The sequence below is a fragment of the Gasterosteus aculeatus genome, chromosome 1 (assembly GCF_964276395.1).
Source record: "Gasterosteus aculeatus chromosome 1, fGasAcu3.hap1.1, whole genome shotgun sequence".
Lineage (NCBI taxonomy): Eukaryota > Metazoa > Chordata > Actinopteri > Perciformes > Gasterosteidae > Gasterosteus > Gasterosteus aculeatus.
In genome coordinates, this window is record NC_135688.1 from 28,237,757 (window position 1) to 28,256,352 (window position 18,596).

General features: G+C 50.5%; 1 protein-coding gene across 4 annotated transcripts in view; it reads right to left on the reverse strand.

The window, feature by feature from the left end:
• The window catches only part of LOC120815563 (FERM, ARHGEF and pleckstrin domain-containing protein 1), a 29,598-nt gene extending 11,486 nt beyond the window's left edge, over positions 1-18,112 (reverse strand). For 3 of the 4 annotated variants that reach the window (XM_078101394.1, XM_078101391.1, XM_078101386.1), the window contains exons 1-9: positions 17,717-18,016; positions 14,209-14,432; positions 4,409-4,513; positions 3,540-3,582; positions 3,377-3,455; positions 2,075-2,172; positions 1,321-1,435; positions 294-441; positions 19-114 (exon numbers count right to left, since the gene is read on the reverse strand). In XM_078101394.1, coding sequence (XP_077957520.1) covers positions 19-114; positions 294-441; positions 1,321-1,435; positions 2,075-2,172; positions 3,377-3,455; positions 3,540-3,582; positions 4,409-4,513; positions 14,209-14,382 — 858 coding nt within the window. In that variant the 5' untranslated portion in view covers positions 14,383-14,432; positions 17,717-18,016. Of the gene's footprint in view, positions 1-18; positions 115-293; positions 442-1,320; positions 1,436-2,074; positions 2,173-3,376; positions 3,456-3,539; positions 3,583-4,408; positions 4,514-14,208; positions 14,433-17,716 lie in introns of all 4 variants that reach the window. The other variant, XM_040170627.2, reaches the window with a different exon arrangement.
• Positions 18,113-18,596: the final 484 nt, after the last annotated feature.

Consider the following 18,596-nt stretch of genomic DNA (forward strand, 5'->3'; position numbering starts at 1 on the left):
AAGAAGCCGTGAACTCACAGCGGGATCCGCTCTCAGCTTGATTAGGAACTTTTTGCGTTTGAAGCTGAGCTTGCGGACCTTGGACCAGTTGAAGGCGTTGATTTTTGTGTGCCCCTGAAAGGAGAAGAACATTATGAGAAGATGATTAAGAATGAACTTGTTCTCAGTCTGCAATCCTTTGTTCCCCACATCCCAAAATGTGTATTATTGGATCTTCTCCAGTAAACATTCAGGTAACGCACAGTTCCCTATGCCGCCACGTGGAACGGACGGTTCGATATCAATGGTCTCACCTGAAAAACCAGCACGCCAACGTGCGCCACGGACAGACTGAGATTGGATCCCTCTCGGTCCTTCGCCGGGTGCAGACGGACGCCGTACATCTCCAACCGCCGGGCGATCTCCAGCAGCTGGTAGTCCGACTCCGCGGGAGTCTGCCCGCTGCGGGACGAGAGTGATCAATCAATCGAACAATAACCGCTGATGGATGGAGTCGCACCGCACAAGTTCTGGTCTGTTGTATTTTGAGATTCCAGTTTTCAAATAAAAACCACGACCGGATGCGAAGACCCGATGTGGGCGGAAAGAAATCCGCCACGTGAACAGTTGGTTTTCTTCCGAAAATAGCTTCCTGTTTCCTGTATGAGCTGCTGAATTAGCCACTTCCTTCCTGCGTCGCGCAGTGGGGGCAGATAAGAGGCAGGGAGGGGTGAGATCAGGAAGCGCGTACGCGGTGCACAGCGTGACTAACAACACCTCTGGGGTTTAGTTCTCCCCGTGGTGAAGTACCGGTTTCGGGGGAACTCGCGTCTCCCCGGAAAAGCAGAAAATGCTTTTGCCACGTGGATCTGCAAACAGCGTCGCAAAGCACAAAGTAGATGAGGAGGGAGGTGTGCTGGGCGAGTGTGGGGCCTCTGGGCCACAGGGAGAGCGCAATGTGGTGTGTTTGCACATAGTCACCTCTGCGGGGGAGGGATTAAAAGTGTGTGTGTGTGTTGGGTTTAAAGAGATCATAATCGCGGGTGGGACACAGACGTATGCTGGCTGGGTGTAATCGTGTAATGGGTGTTTGTTAGCGCACATTTGAATAAACAGATAAACATCTCTCTGTGTAAGAGTGGCTGTGTGTGTTTATGTGACCGACAGTAAGGCCCGAGCCACCAACTGGTCCCAAGTCAGACGGTTGCTCAGCTTGGAATTATTTTTCAGGCTTGGATAATCCATTTATCTATTCAACAGTGCGGAAGAAGCAACTTTTAAAATAGTTCATTTTAGTTTCTCGGTTAAATCTCATTTCATCTTCTTTACGGGCCGACTCACACATGCTGGCGGTGGCAGTCGGTGATCTTGTCTCTGATGGCGTCCTGGTCGGGCAGGTACTTGTTGTGGAGGAGATGCTGCCAGCTCTGGGTCTCATCAAAATCTCCTATTTCAGCTGACGGAGGAAGAGGAGGAAGAAGGAGTGATCTCATTGTGTATTTAGAGTGAAAATTAGGAGAGGAGTGACTGAGGGAGGAGATTCGATAAAGATTGTTAAGGACAAGAGGACCTTGCCACAACCAGGGGCAGCGATCTAAGCAAATACTACAAAATAAAACGACACAAACACTTTTGTTCCCGTCTACCGGTTTGTTATTTGTCCTAACCTATCCTACAGTAGATCAGATGAAGCGTGCTGATGCGTGCCTCTACCATCTGTCCCAGCAACGGCGGCGATAAGCCCTCACTGTGCAGCAGCGCCGGTTACCAAGGCAACCGAGTGCTGTTCGTTAGCATGCCGAGCAGCCGCCGTCCTGCCAGACCGATCTTCTCTACATCCTTCACATACGACGCTCAATTAATAACGACGGCCGCTTGCGAAGACGACTGAGAGCTTCACGAAGCAGCCGGGGGGGTGAAAATAAAGTCTTCATCAAATATCCAAACGAAAGAGAGTACAGATTCTACGGATCTCACGCTGGCGAAAAGCTTAAAGTAAATCATATAATAAGTAACGATATAAAGGAACGGGCTTTTGTTCGTCCGCGCGCATGCATTGGGAAGGTTTTTAGTTCTACACGTGTGTCGCACTTACACTGAATAATGTGCGACACCAGGAGAGCGGCACTTGTGTCGTTGCAGACGAGTCGACCACAGGCCAGGTCGCGTTTTATCTGCAGAGCGAACAGGTACCTGGATGCAGAGAATGAAGGATACGACACAGAGGGAGAGAGAAGAGGGGAAAGGAAAAGGTTATTCAATCAACGCACACGTCATGAACTCCACGCCACACTGCTGGCTGGCATTCACATATATGTGTTTATACGAGTTCAAACCGATCCCTAATTGAGTTTATGACCTTCTCTGTTAATCATTATACAATCGGCCGCTTCAAACATGATCTCATTCAAACAGGACCTCATTCTCTGTCACACACACACACACACACACACGACAGACTCTGATGCTGAATTTCCATCACGACACGGCAGACATAAAGAAGACTGTAGCGGACCTCAAAAACCCATATTCAGCTCAAAGACAAGAAGCTCAAACAGATTCTCTTTGAGGTCATTTTGACGGAGACGGTTGCATATTTCAGAAAGAAAGAAGCCTGCGGTGCTCGTTAAACGTTTGGATTATTACCAGCTCCGTGCACGAGGACACACAGTGAACCGACTGCAAGGCGTGCGTTTAATGGTGCACGGCAGCCTTTTATGTGATATCCAATTCAACCTTTTTATCGCTCGCTAATAAAGCTAATGAGGCGTTGGCGAGTTTTGATATCTTTTTATTTCGAGCACGGAGTCATTTTACTATTTGAGAACGTCGCCTAAATTTAGAGAAAAATACATCATACATCAATACATGTGTAGCTGCAGAAAAATGAAATGATTTGCAGCCTGAGAAGACGGAACAGAACGAAAAAAGGGGGGTTTGTTAGAACTACATCTCAAGAGGCCCTTCGCTTGCTTCCTGCTCGGCTCTGGTCTCAAGTGAAGCCAGCTGGGGGCTCAGAGCGAAGCAGAGCATCATGGGAAAATGTGCTTTACCGTGGCTGTAACCGAAGTCCTGAATGAGCAACGTGAAAATATGTCACATTTCAGTCTTTTTAAAAGAAAACAGGCGGTTTCCAGAAGCTACGGATCAAAGTCCCGGAAGGACAAATGTGCGGACGAGTCTGGTTCCCGGAAAGGAGGCGCTTGTTTGAGGTTATGCCATGTGATTATGGATGTGCTGTACAGGCTACTAAAGGTCCAAAACATGACGCAAACATGGTGGAGTTCAGACGCGGCTGTGAAACTGCCCCCGGAGGCCGGACTGACGAGCAAAAGCGTCTCTTATTCTAAGAGGTTGGTCCTCCGATCGGTGCGGTTTCCGCGTGGAGAAGACCTACCGAGTCAGCTCCTCCAGGAGCTGCGTGTGGTCAGGAGGGAAGAACTTCACCACGAAGCGGAGGATGGTGTTTTTAGGCCCTGAAGCAGAGGAAAGAAGGGCGGTGGTTACATAGTCGGGTTTAAATGGGGAACACATCATCTCTTGAGACTCGCCTTACTTACGCCTGATCTGTTTCAGTGTGGGCTTCAGCAGGTCCAGCCACACCTACGGAGGGCGGAGCACAACTTTACCATGAGCACCGTACATCTACATTAAGCACAATAGTAGCCGTGACGGTGTAACCCAACTATAAGATATAAACGTGTCAAATACACTTTGCAGCTGACAAAGATCGGTGCCTTGGCTGAAAGAACAAGGTTTCTATTTCTTAAAACAGCTCTTTGCAGGGAACCTCTGGGCCTGAAGTACTGCAGCTTCATGCGCAGTGGAGTCACTTTCTACGTTACTTATTAAGAGCCATCTAATTGAGCTCAACCTTCGTGTATTTGCACGTCCTCCGGTGAATGGTTTTTTTTTAAGGCTCAAGGCACTAAAATGCTCAGTTGGAGTGTTGAGCGAGAAAAACGGGTCCGACCGCTCTCCTCCGGCTAGCCGTTCTTTGATTAGTGACCTCTCCACGGGCCAACGCTTGCTCTGCTGGCAGATGTCCTCAGCAGCATCTGAGAACGCTCCAGGTGGAACGGTGTACAAACGATGACAACCGGCTGCTCCTCGATGAGACGAGAGGAACGACTCAGTCAAAGTTAAAACCGCACAGATGTGGCTGAGAGGAAGACGCGTGAAACAAGTGTCGGGAGTCCCCATGCGTGCAGACGGTGGATCCGCATGAGTCATGCGGTTTCAAACCAGACGGCAAGCATGAGCGCGCCTCTCTTGAAAGCTCCCGTTCAGGTTGTAGAAGCAGGGGAAGGTAGAAAACGCATGATTTGTGTGCACTAAAAAAGGAGTGAACGTATTTTGTACTTTAATGCACGTCCTCACGGCGGCACACCTGAGCGTTTCCATTCAGAAATACAACTGCATCCCTCACCGTCATCTTGCGATGGTCCTGGTACTCCAGTCCAAAATAGTCTCCCTCGGCCAGGTTGAGATGGACACAGACCAGGTCAAACAGCACTTTGCCCACGGAACGTTGCTGCGGGAGAATAACAGAGGTGGGAAATGAATAAAGAGGAAACTGGAGGGGAGAAGGCAGAAGGTGAGAGACATAAAGCCCCGCTGCCCCCCCCCCCCCTCTCTTAACCAGCCGCTGACCTTTGACCCCAGAGGTGAGGCCTAGGCCTCGGGTTTCGTTTCCAATGAATAGCTGGTGGCGCAGGCCGGAGTGCAAACAATGTGGCGCAGGAGAAGTGTGTGTGTGTGTGTGTGTGTTCCCCGTCGCAGCCCCACCTGATGCTGGAGACTCAGAGAGAGCAGTGATTGGTCATTGCATCATTTTTGCACAGACGCACTGCGAGAGCATTACAAGTAGCGAGATTTTGGAATTTTCCAAAATAGACTGACGTGGAAGCAAACCCCAAATTAGCCCAGAATAATTTCCCTCTGAGGCCGTTTGAGTTAAAAGGCACCGCCCTGAAGAGTTACAGCGTATTATTACACAGCCAGTGAGTCTGATGAGGCTCCAGAGAATGTGTGTTATATTGTCACATGTGTTGCTTTCACAGGCAGCTATAATCACACACACACACTTTTACTTAACATAGAAATTTGACATTTCGACCTTATATAGATTTTATTAATAAAAGAAAACCGGGAAGACCGATAGCAAGACAGACTGAGGAATGTTAAATACTTTTATTTTTTAAAGCATAAGTACGTGCTGGAATGGAGAGGAGGAATCAGAGCAGCGAAGGCCAAGGTGTTAGCCAAGTCTGTCACCATCTGGCTACCGCGTGTGTGTCTCCATCTGTCTGTGTGTGGTCAGCCTGTCTGCAGGGACACACACACACACACACACACACACACACGCCTCCAGTAGCAACATTGCTCGTTAAAACACAACATGTCCAGTTCTTCTGCTGTCAGACACGGGAAGCAGAGTGACTGCTCGCCACGACGGCGGCGACGCAACAGATGCCACGAGCAGAGCTCAGGGATCCCCGGAGTGTGGACGGGATCCAGAGCGAGGGGTAATCTCGGTTTAAAAGAGGTTAAGAGGAGCTTGTTTCGCTGTATTGTAAAACTTCTTCTTGGTCATTCGTCCGCTTTGTATTTTAAATGAATAAGACAACTCCTTAATGAACTTTTAATAGAAATCCAAATGCTGCCCGGAAGACACGAAACGGAAAACATTTGGAAACCTGCAGCAGGTCGAGTCAAACGAGACGGCCTTAATGAGCCCAAGCAAGGTTTCCAAGTTTGTTTTGGGGCGAAAGCGGTTTCCTCCAAGCTCCTCCGATGTGTGCACGCGCCGGGGAGGTGATCCACATCGCGCTCGGGGTAACGCGACACGCCGGAACGCAGGGCGGAATGTCTTTGAGGAAACGCCGAGGGGGAGTCTTGAGCTATCAATCCCCAGTTAAAACCACACGGGCGTCCCGAACACGCGATGCGTCTGGGCAGCATCCGGTCCGAACCTGAGCAGGACCTGCTATTCGCTTCTTTGGGATAAAAAGACCCAAACGTAACATCGGGAGCGGTAATGAAAAAGGAGCAAGCTGGTCTTTTCACACCAAACGCAGCGTCTTAAATGGTCAAGATCAAAAAAGAGGTCACGGGTTCTCAGAATGAGGAAAGGGACGTCATTTATCCCTGGAGAACGGGGAGAATCTGAAGCAGGCGGCCCCTTTTGTTATGTACCATCATTTTTTAAATACAGCATGTCGTCTTTCAAGACCCTTGAAGGAGAGCGAGAATCTGCCTCGGGGGTTCCTGGTTTGAGAGTTTTACGGCCTAAAAATAACTTCTGGACCAGTTGCAGCTGAGCAGGGCGGGCCAAGCTCCTCGCAGATTAACGCACGATCCCTTCATTCAGCAACGCGTGAGCCCTTCTTCCCCAGCCAAACGCACTCTTCTGCTCGTGCACACAGAGACGCATTTTCATCATTCCATGGAGTCCGATCCGGATAATCGTCTCACCCAGCAGAAGTGCAACGCTGCTCGGCATCCCCGGACGTATGGAGCACGATTGGACGCAATCGTCGGCCTTGCGTGCGTGCGACACGCGATTAAAGAGACCGAGAGAGCTGTTGAACTCATATTTTCCTGCTGCGGCTGAAAAAAGGCAAAAAGGTTGCGTCCTTGGAGGCAGAGTCCGGCCTTTGAGGATAATTAGAAGGAGAGCAGCCTCAGCCACCGACGGGCCATGGGGGGATGCTGGCTTCGGACCTGGCACCCGTCATCCAAGCTGAGAAAACAGACCCAGACCTGCGCAAACACACCAGCACGTCTGTGTGCGATGCACAGTTCAGCCACTTGACAGTCGCGTTTGTCGCACAGCTAAATGAGGAAAACACACACGCATTCGTTGATGCTGCAGCAACATGTTATTCTTCAGCAAAGAGTCGCTGCCTCCTCTGATTACCTTCCACGAAGTGACTCAGGCCCTCTTCTACACTCAAATTATGGCTGTGCCCCGAAAAACAATACGCATGCCGGGGGAGGCTCTGTGTCACAACGCAGGAGAAAAATACCACTTACAGTCAGCGTGCACGTCGGCTGTGGTGACACCCGCGCGGCGAGTATTTCTGGTTTGTGTCTCTGACAACGAACAAGGCTGAAGAAGAAGCCCAGCTGAATGCGTCGGTGTGAACGTTCTCGTTGTGAGCTGACCGGACTCCGCCAACGCGGCCCGCCGACTCATCCGACGGGTCTTTCAGCGAAACACTCTCCCTCCCTTCCCGCCGGGCTGTTGTATATCAAAGTAACTGCTCTGCCTGTTGTACCATCCAATCGCCTTCGGCCCCTTGAGGCCAATAGTTAAACCTTCCCATAGATCACGTCACTTTCTCTATTCAGTCACTGTTTCTCTGTGGCCTTTGTGATACAGAGGAGCAGCTAATGAAAATGCATCAATTACGGTGAACACACACCAGCTTTCCGCTGGAAAGTCGACGTCTTTTTTTACCTATTCATTGTTCGGTTTATCTTACGATATTTTCCTTCACACTCCCTTTCCTTCTTGCCCTGCAAACTATGGCCAAGTAAAACATTCCCACCATCTGCCCGCGGTGTGCCGAGGGTTTACAGAGTGCGAATGGCCGATGAAGTCGCCCCCCCCCCCCCCCCTTTGCAGCCTTCATACTTTGGGCAACGATACTTCACATTGCCAGAATTAAAGTTTCAAGGCTTAAATAGCTTCCCGTAGATGAGAAACGAAGAGATCTCACTGGCCCTGCAGAAGTGGGATATTCCCGACAACACGTGAAACAAAAGAACGCGACTCGAGGCGGAATGGCGTGAAGTGAGGGGATGTTTGAAAGGCTCTTCTCTGCTGTCCTGCAGACTTATGTCAACAAAGGAGAGAAACCAGATGGCTGAGACTGATAAGAACCCCCCCGCCCCCCCCCCCAGGAGGAACAAAAGCACCTCAAAGCGGTTCAGTCCCTGGCTTGGAGCGCCAGCGGGGGTCTTTGTCAGGCAGACGACACAAGAATACGCGGTTATTGCTTTAAAACTCTGGCTTTACCCGTTTTTATACACACAGTTCAGCAGCCCTGAGGCAGAAGGGGAACGCTCTACCTTTCATAACTTCAAGGTGACGTTAAGGGGCCGGGAGAGCGATCCGTCTGAAATAGATATTTACGCCCCGCTGAGCCAGAATCACCTGAACCGTCACCCGGCTGCTCTCTGGCTGCGAGCGTGCGACGAAGCGCCCGTTTGAGCCGTAAATCTCCTCGATTCTCACGGCCCCCGCACTCCTCACAAAGCTCGGAGCGTTTCACACCGCGGCGCGACGAGCCGCGTCCCGCTGCTAACCTGCCGGTCGGCGGGCCAGGGGTCGACCGAGAGGACGCCGCGGGATGGACAGCGGCGTGCGGTGCGGCCGGCAGATATCGTTCTAGGTTGAATCCTGTCTTTCCTTTGCACGCTACAAATCGAGCCTGCTTCGAGAGCGCCGTCCCCTGGGGAGCGGTTCCCTATAGCAGAGAATAATGGGCCTACACACATTTTCTAAAAGGAAGGAGCCAAGTAGTCCATAAAAGCCGGTTTAGTAGTGTGGTGTTAGAGTCAGGGTGCTAGTTCTTCAGAATTGATGCTGCGGCTTTATTTGACGCTGAGAAGACGAATCACAAAGATCCCCCGCTGCTGATGACCATCCCTCTTAAAGCCTGTTTAGGCCTTTATGGCTGTCATTTAATGGGATTTGTATGTCATACCTACTACTACGTACTTGTAGTGCGACCTCACCCTCGGTACGAGGGAACAAATAGTTCAACTTAAAAAGGAGTAAAACGTAGCAGTGAACAGGGGGACAGCTGGAGCTTCCTCCCTCCTCGACCGTCCACCAATCACCACCTCTCGCTCGGATTAGGTTAAACGGCTTAACCCACTGGCAAGACGTCAGAGCGCCTCCACACAACCACACACACACACACAACTAACCAGACTGCTGAATAAACAGAGTGATGGCAAAATACCTGCTGGTATTGTCAGCGAGGCACTGTGGGAAATCAAACTGGCAGCTCCCCTGATGGGGGGGGATGAAAATGCCTAAAGGCTACAATGAAGACAACAGTGTGCGTCTTTGTGTGTGTCCTCACAGCCCGCTGGAGGCAGACAATTAAATCGAGCAGCAGATGGTAACACATGCACGTTGTTGTACTGTTAAGAAAAGCAATTGGCGTCTGGTGTAGGACGGCGGCCTGCACTGCGCCTCGCGCTGGGATGGGAAGGTCTTTGCAAAGCTTCCTCTGGAGGCCCATGGAGACGCTGGACGATCAACTGGACGCGCTCCTGACAACTTGATGCCAACGGATGGTGGAATGAACCCGTTTTCGTCAGTGCCACAGTGAACCCGGGGGTCAGGGTGTCACAAATAGAAGCGCTAAGCGCTGTGGATGTGTCGTCCTGAGAGCTTTAGGTCCCTCACCCCGTTTAACCTCCCAGCAGAGGGCCAGCCATTAAAACCAAGTCACAGACGCTCCAGCTCAGCGGGTGTTTCTGTGCACGTGTTGCAGAAACTGATGATTTACGATGTGTGGATAAACAATTGAGTAAACAACTAGGGCCTGTATTCAACGCGCGTGCGCGTGTGTGTGTGTGTGTGGTTATACAAGTACCCAGATGACTCACAAAGAAGGAGTAGATCTTGAATGAATCCACAGATAAATATCTTCAGTGTAACGGACAATCGCTGCCAACGCCAGCAGAGCGGGGACAGCGATTCATCGCGCGACGCAGCACTGGACGTTCCCAAAAGGGACAGGACGCTCCAAACGTCACGTTGCCGGCTACATTCCTCGGCCAGTTTCTCAGGGAAACAAGCGGCCGGAGACTCGGCGGGGGGGAAGGGGGGGGCGCATTGAATTCCACCAAGGCTGCTGGAAAACATCCAAAACGGAGATGAGGACGGAGCCTAAAACACTTCACTTATTGAAAAGGAACCCAGGACGCCATGCTCCCAACACACACACACACACACACACACACACACACACACACACACACACACACACACACACAGAGTCCCCAATTTGCCTTGCAGTTCCGTCTGATTCCTCTCTATATGTTATATCAGAGCTGCAGTTTGACAACAACGCAAACCATAAATATGAAATGCAGAGACGTACTCCTCAGTTCAACTTGATTTTATTGCCTAAGCCAAAAGTGGAAACATGATACAAACTATTGCAACATATTTCATCAGGTGCAGACTTAAAGCGGAGCACAAGAAAACTACACGTGTAGAACTGGTCAATCCCATTCAGCCCTCACCGCCCCATTAAATGAACTTATGGTTGCGGGTTGTCAGAGAGCCTCTTAATGCACTGGGAATTATCCGATTAGGAAACACAGGAGCGCCGCCTGAAGCTAAGCGACGTGTCCAACACATCCAGGGCGCCGGGCGCTGATGATGAATGACACCAGCGCCCGGCTATGGCTTTGATGGCCGAGAGGCGGAGATGTTACAAATCAAAGACAAGGGAACGATCAATACCCCGGCTGTAAGAACGGAACGACAAATCCCTTCCCTCACAAATTCACCTGCCGCGGTCCGACATGCAGTCGGCAGTGAAAAGGGAGGCGATTTCCCTGAGAGGGGCCCTGCTCTGCTACTGTTGGCCTCCTCGCTGGGGACCTCATTCACTGCAATTAAAAACAGAAGAAAAGGTTCCCCTCCGCCGCCCCCCCCTCCAACACAGTGAGCGGAACTGCACGTCCCTCATGCACCCCCCCCCCCGGCCTCCGTCCCGCTCCTTCGGGGCTCGGAGGCCGCTCCGTCTGCAGCGCCGCCTTTGATCACAGCGCGTTTAGATGCTTCCCGTGGCCCCACGTGCACGCAAGCACGTGCACACACACACACACACACACCGTAATGAGGCAAATGCATCATCGTCACCTTTCGGCCTCTACGGTACGATAATCACTCCATTTGCTGCACAGACGGGTCATTGGAAAGAGAGAAAAAGAGTCCTCTCACACAACAAAATGAGTGGGTTGCACCCGCTCCAACAGCACTGACGGTTCCCATGCCGACCGTTCAACTCACACCTCACAAAGTGAAGTGCATATCCGCCCCACGAAGAACCACACGCGGCATGCTGCACGACTCGGGGAGTCCCAAAGAGGAAACTGGAGATAAAGTTTCAAAATGAAAGCCCCAAACTTGGTAAACTTGAGGGAGGTTCAGAGGACCTACAAACGAAACCACCGGCCGGAAAAAGGCAAAGAGCTCATGATGTACAAATTGACATCATTCAAAATGGCCCGTGCCCTGCTTTGCCTTGCATTGCTGAAGGGGGTGATGAAGCACACATTGAATGATTAAAAACACAATACATTATTCAGTCGTGTTCATTCCTGAATGAAGCATTCATGAAGGGGAGGAGATTACATCAGCAAATCTAATCCAATATTTATTTTAATCGGACTGGAATTAAGAGTGCGTAAACTCGCAGGGCAGGTCGTAGCAGGAACACGTGCACTCACTCAGGCCCATAAACCCACACATCCATGTAACGCGGTTTAATGAGGCCCTCGTGGGCCCATATAAACAGCATCAATATTAGGTTTAGTACGTTGGATGATCGGGAGACGGGATGAACGACGAGAAAATGAAAAGGAAAGGAGCCGGACGACGTGTCGTAGAGATCACAAAGCCAGCGTTTGAGCCTCGCCCTGAAATCACTACATCTCACTTTCCTTAACAAACACCCCCAGACCACCGCAGCAGGAGCATAAAGACACACAACCATCAGGTTTCCACTCCCATCACGTGGTACCCGTCAGAGTCTCTTTTCTCTCTCCAGGGTAACTAGAAGGGGGAATTCAAATCTATTCTGATTACTGGAATTCAGCTGATTTCATCCTGCTTGGGGGCCAAATAGTGCCGTAGAGGACACACAGGCATCTCCGGATGCAATGTGCAGATTCCAGCCACAAAGAAAAACGACTCCAAAAAGAAGCTTTCAAACTGTCTGGTTCTCACGTAAGCCAATTCACAAATCTGCACGCAGGATTGGAATTAATTTCCTGTGCATTTATTGGGGCCAAATAACCGCGGCCTCGGCTGTGGAGGCACAACGATAGCGGCTGTAAGAGGGATGAGAGGCAGTCAACCCATAAATGTGCATTAAGCCCTCTCTTAAAGCATTTAGACAACACAATGGATAGACTCTGCCCTTGAAAGGGAATCATGCAGTCTGATTAAGAGAAACCAACATTGAATACAAGAAAGAAATGATGGCATTCCAGCCATTTGATCTTTTAAACTGCTGCTTCTTTAGTTTTTTAAAAACAGTTCTTAAAAAAAGGTGAGAGTCCCTCGCCGTCTTCACTTCTCACCCCGCATGCAGCGTTTCCCCACAAAAGGACCACACAAAGGCCCATCCATTTGAAATGTCAGCTGCTCCACACCGCGTGTGTGTTTGTGTGTGTGCGCGCATAATGTGGCCGGGGACTTGTAGCTCATTTATCGGACGCCTCTCGGGACTCCTAGTCCATCTAATGATGTCGTCTATAAAGCCATTCTGTCATCCCGGCCCTCATAACCCCCTCCCCCCCCGGAGCCCCGTGTCTTTCTCCACACACACACACACACGCATGCATAACGCAGCAATCCAATCACGCAACACAAACCCACTCAGCGATCTCCGTGCATCTGAGCAGGCGCACATCCCGAACGCACGCGACCACAAAGCCCCGTGCAGCCTCTCCGGCTCCCCGCGGTCGGGTTTGGGGGCTTGTGACGTCCTCTGAGAAAGTCTGTCGTCATGTGTGGAGATGATGGACGGTCCTGCAGGGAGGGAATAGGGACCCTGCTACTTGCACTGAAATAAATATATTTCAAATAAATTCAACTTTATTAGCATAAAGTGGTATTAGTATTTCCACTTGTTCTTATTCACGGATGCCGACATTTGTTTTCTCCACCACACAAACCAAAATGGTTTCCTTTGGAAACCCCCTCAGGCCCCGAATGCTTTGACCTGGTGATAAACTGGAGGAAGTGTTACATGCCGGGGTAAATAATGCAAAATGTCGGAATAAACACTACGACTAAAACACTAGAATGAACCTCCAACGGACCAGTAGTTCACGTTTGTGCCCAACGCACAGTGAAAGCAACAGGACGCATTCAAGACCACAGGAAAGAAAAAGGAAAAGCGGTTTCACTGAAAACAGGAGAAACCAACAGAAAGCAAATGAGTAACATACATGTCCATTATTTACGCAGCACGCACACACACACACACACACACACACACACACACACACACACACACACACACACACACACACACACACACACACACACACACACACACACACACACACATTCCACCTTCAATTATTCACCAGGTGAGAGCGAGCGAAGATGTTCTGTACTCACACACTCCTCTACCACAGCACATCAATAATAAAGCCACTAGACGGGTACGTGTGTGTGTGTGTGTGTGTGTGTGTGTGTCACTAATGCAATGTGTGCCAATATGCTGGCGGGATGTTTTATTCATGCTATGTGTACTCAAACATTGCACATCTGGGGGTTTAGGAAGAGACGTATAACCTGACCTGCTGACATATAATAGTCATCGTCACATCAAAGCAGGTCCTGGTATGAGGGTTGGGTTTAGGTTTTGGATGTGGAGAGCCAGCTGAGGCGGTGATGTCATGCACCAACCGCCAAGTCAAATTCCTTGTATGTCTGATTGACATATCTTGGTAATAAATGTTCCTGATTCCTGAGACAGTGACTCAATCTTCCTTAACTGCCGCCGCAGAGAAACTCCCCAAACTCGAGGCCGGTAGCGCGGCGGCGGGCGAACGGCCGCCTCTCTGATGAAATACCACAAGCACCGATGTCACCCGAGCCTCTCGCAGCAGCCGCTGTTTTCTCTAAACAGCGCTAGGAAGCCGGGGCTGCCAAAGACAAACACGTGCCTCGGACTCACTTAAACGCAGGCGCGCACACGCACACACACTGCTCACAAGGAGATTCAAGACCCTCAAATCGGGGCATCAAATCGGGATCCAGGCGGAGAAGAAAACAGAGCGTTTCCTGACCGCGAGGCAGGATCAAGGTCTGTAGGTGTGGTGTGTGTGGACAGGAAGTCGGTTTATATTCCCACTCCCACGCGTCCCTCCAGGAAGAGAAGGCGAAAAAGTTTGAATGGAGCATGTTGACACGTCTGTTAATAATTCTGCGATCATCACAGAGCGACTCACCGATATCTGGAAGACTTCCTGCGTGTCGTCGAGCATCTGCACCCGGATGGAGACTTGCCGCCCCGCGGGCTGGGCGGGGGGACGCAGGCCCGGCTCCAGGGTGGACACCCCGAAGCTGTCGGCGGCGCCCAGCCTGTGTCCGGCTGTGGACGGCCTGTCGGCTGGTTCCACCATGGCGGCAACGACGGGAGGGGCTCTCGAGCTGCAGGCACCTCCGTTCACGTCTGGAGGACAAAAGAAGAGTGGTTTTTAATCAAAATACCGGGGGGGGGCGCAGTTTGTGTGTTTCTATGAGGTTCACGAAACGGTGACCAAACGGGTGCGCGGACCACAGCGGCGTGCAGATGCACGGTGACGTCGGACACGCCTCACACCTCGCCAGACGTCCCGACGGCTGCAGCGCAAGGTGGGACCCCCCCACCCCCCTCCTGCTCCCCCCTCCCCTCGAACACAACACTGAGCGCTCTGTGAGACAAGTTCAGGCTGGAACGGAAGCTTGGCAGATGAGATACTGTCTGAGGACACACAAAGACGCTCCCCCCACACACACACACACACACACACACACACACTCGCTCTCTCCTCTATTCACACACGCAAACTTTGCAGCTCCCCCCCGCCTCCATCCCACACTTGATGAACCTCGACCTCAGACGATAAATACGCTCTCAGGCGGTTGGTGACATCACAGCGGAGGAATGTTGTGGACACGCGAAGCAGGGATGAGGGCTGAACTGCTCCGACACGGAATCCCTTTTGTTTCCTCCAAGCTGAGGTTGTCCTCAGTCGGGACGTCAATACTCGTCAATACATCAGCACGTCTTTAGGGACCTATCGGGCATTACGATGATTAACTGCATCGGTCTGACAATGAATGAACTTTTAAAAAAGGTCAACCGTGTCTTACAGGGATTTCAGACTGCTGGGACACAAAAAAAGCAACTTCCAGACTTTGTTTTGGTTTAAAGGGAAACGGAGGTTTGTTCATCCAGAGGTTATTGTCTTATTGATTGAGGAAATAAGCAGCAGATGAACTAATAATTGTGAGTTGACACCTTACAGCAGAACCCTCGGTCCTACGGAGTCGTGGTGCAAAAGGAAGAGGCCCCCGCATATGGCCCACGGCCAGCGGAGGCCGACTAGCTCCCAGGGAGCTGCGCCCCGGCCTCCGACCTCTGACCTCAGCCAAAACGGACTTCTCCCTCCACCTCAAATCGCTTGCAGCGATGCAATGCGTGCCGATCATACGCGATAGTCGGTATTTGCAGGGAGACCTCCCCTTTGTTCCTTCACGCCTCGCCGAGCTTTTCATGCCAAAACGTGAGAACTGAATCTTTCCCAGAATGCAAAGGGCAATCTTCCACTAATCCCTCCACCTGCGACACACAAGCGAGCACCTCCCTTCACCTCGCTGACAAAAGCTGGAACTGGAAACAGGTCAGGGGAGTGACTCGACAATAAAAAAAGAGGGACCTGTAAAGTAAAGTTACTGATTACACCTGTGAGAAACATGCCTTTGTTCTCGTGCGCTAACCCCCCCTCCCCCCCCCCCCCTACGGAGGCTCCGCTCGGCTCAGTGACACCGAGGAAAGAACAAGTTTAAGCTCAGAGGAAACCGCTTCACTCAACGCCGTGTCACCCTGAAGGCGGCGCCAATCAGAGCGACGCACATCTGCAGCTATGAAGATGGATTGTCGCCTGCACGGCTTCCACAGAGGTCACTCAAGGCCTTACAAGAGCCTCTAAGCTCACCGCGGGGAGGGGGGGGGGGGGGCCATAAATGTTGACTGGATGGATTGAAGAGGTCGAGGACGACTCCACACGATCTGTTCGTTTATCTCCGTTTCACAGCTGACGTTCCACCGTCTCCTCGGCGAGGGGGCCGGGGGCATCGAGCGTGGGCTTTGGCTCGGGAGGGAACGCGGAGCGAGCTGGTCACACGGGCACAAAGGAAGCCACTGTGGGAGCTTCCAGCTCGGAGGGTGGGGGGGGGGGGGGGGGGGGGGGGCAGCCTTTGAACTGGCCTTAAAGGAAAGTTTCCCAAGAGTTAGCGGGAGGGAAGCCGGGCTTTGGGAATCGGATGTGAGAAAGCTTCATCTTTCATACGTAAATCTGCAGTTAGCTCAGTCGACTGTATGGTTGGTGAAAATGAACCGTTGCATAAACCGCCGGGCATAATATTTTCCCGGCGGTTGTGTAATAGGACACATTTTTCATCTTTGACAGGCTTGACAATCAACCCTCTGATAAGTGGGTTTTCATAACAACTTGAGATAAATCTGCCAGAATTGCTAATGTTAAGAGGAGCATGTCAACAACATGGGCTACTCTCCTGTAAGCCTCGAGATATTCACAGAATAGGCACACAAGGAATTTATTTCAACGCTCAGAGAAGAAAAACATTATCAGGGGTGGAAAATCGCAGCGATGAGCAATACAATAACAATGCAACATCCAATAAACAGCTGCCAACTGAGTCGCCTCAAACTGAGAAAGGACAACCTGCGGCGAAACGACAAGCTGACGAGCTCAAGGCCGCAGCGCGACACACTGCACAGATCGATAGGCTTGATACCACGTTTTATCAAAGTGATGCAGCCATTAAGCTACTGCTCTCCAACTTGACTGTGTGTGTGTGTGTGTGTGTGAGACACACAGGAATCACAACACCAGCTCTCCTGGCCTTACAGGTGTGATATTGATTGTAAAAGTGAATTGGCAGCGGGGCGGCAACCATCAGAACAAAGCTGATCCCGGGTGCCGCCTCCCCGCTGACCCCTGTGCTCTGACCTCTCACCAAATAGGGAGGGGGGGGGGGGGGCAAAACAAAAGAGTAATTGCATGCATTCTCCAGAAGGATTCTGCAGCAGCTTCGTCCAGTGGAATAAAACAAGCACACCCATGAAAAATAAAAATAAATATATGTATATATATATAATGCATGCACATCAGAGTGCAGTTGGCAGAGTGCTCGCTCCAGGATGTAGGTTAGCAGAGTAATCCTTTAGGCCAGAGTAAAGAAGTCAGCGGGCTAAAGCAACCGGAGCACACTCACAGGGCTGCTGTGTTGTTGATATTAATGTGCATGCAAGGTCTGCAGGGACAGACTGAGGAGACGAGCTGGGGAGGGAAATACATAGAAATAGATGTGAAACAAGACTCAAAGCACATGTCAGATCAAATATGGATACATATGTATTATCTTTGCGTGACGTGTACACGTTTGAAGCACTTATTGGAGATCCTTGTCTGTAATTAAGCTTATAGAGGGGGGGGGGGGGGGTGCTGGACCTCCTAAAGCTCAGCCGATTAGGAACCGGCTGCGATGGAAGAGAGTTTACGCTTCAAACATCGGGCTCATCAAACATCACGCGCTGTTGCCTAAAAACAGTTGGGGAGGGACTCCGCAACAAATGTGGCTGAATCTAAATCCAACCACGGGACGACGCGAGGAAACTAACTGTGTCACCTCGCTACATAATCCGGAGCAGCACGACTATTTCCTCACCCCCTCTTTCCTCGCGGTCCGCAGGTTCACCGTCAGCCGGACCTTCTTCTTCTTCTTCTGCTTCTTTTTTTTTTAACTTCCCCAACGCGGACGGTAAATCCCGCTCGGTGCCGTGACTCCTGCACTCCGGTGAATCCGCTCCCTCTCAGGTGGGACGTGGTTTCGGTGCGGTGGCCATCGAAGCGATTGTGGGAAAACCCGGAGCTGCGTGGAGCTTCTTTTTTTTTTTTTCCTTTTTTTCCCCCCACTGGAACAATGAAGAGCAATCGTGCATCGGCAGGAAGAGAGAAAGTCCGACCCGGGCGGCTGAACAGCGCCCCCGCGCGGTCCTCCGGGGGGAGGAGCGCAGTCGCGTTCAAAATCCTCAGATAAATGTGCACTTTCAGTTTTATCATGCTGAAAGTCAGACATAGAATGGATTTGAATGTGAGACAACAAGACAAATAACATGATGCAAGAAAAATGGCATGTTCAATTTGCAAGTTTACAGCTCAAGTATTAACTTCTGAACCACTCTACCCCAGAGGGAAACATTTTCCTCATTCTGCTGTTTTTTTAAATGTTTCAATTTAAGTAGGTTCAGATTGGTCAAAACAATTACTTTATAGAATATGTTAGATTGTTATAGATTTAAAGTTTAAGGTTCTAATATATAAAAATATATGAAATATATAAGATGCTATACATCTACTATACTAACTGTAAAATTCCATCATACTGAACATATAAGTAACAATAAAATGATTGTTCATATGAATTTAAAATGACGTTGTAGGACCTAAAATGGATTTTGGAAGGTCGGTATTGCTGCATTTATAGAAAAGTAGTCGATGTGACGATGAACCACGGACAACATGAACGTGATTAGTTAATTGTGGGC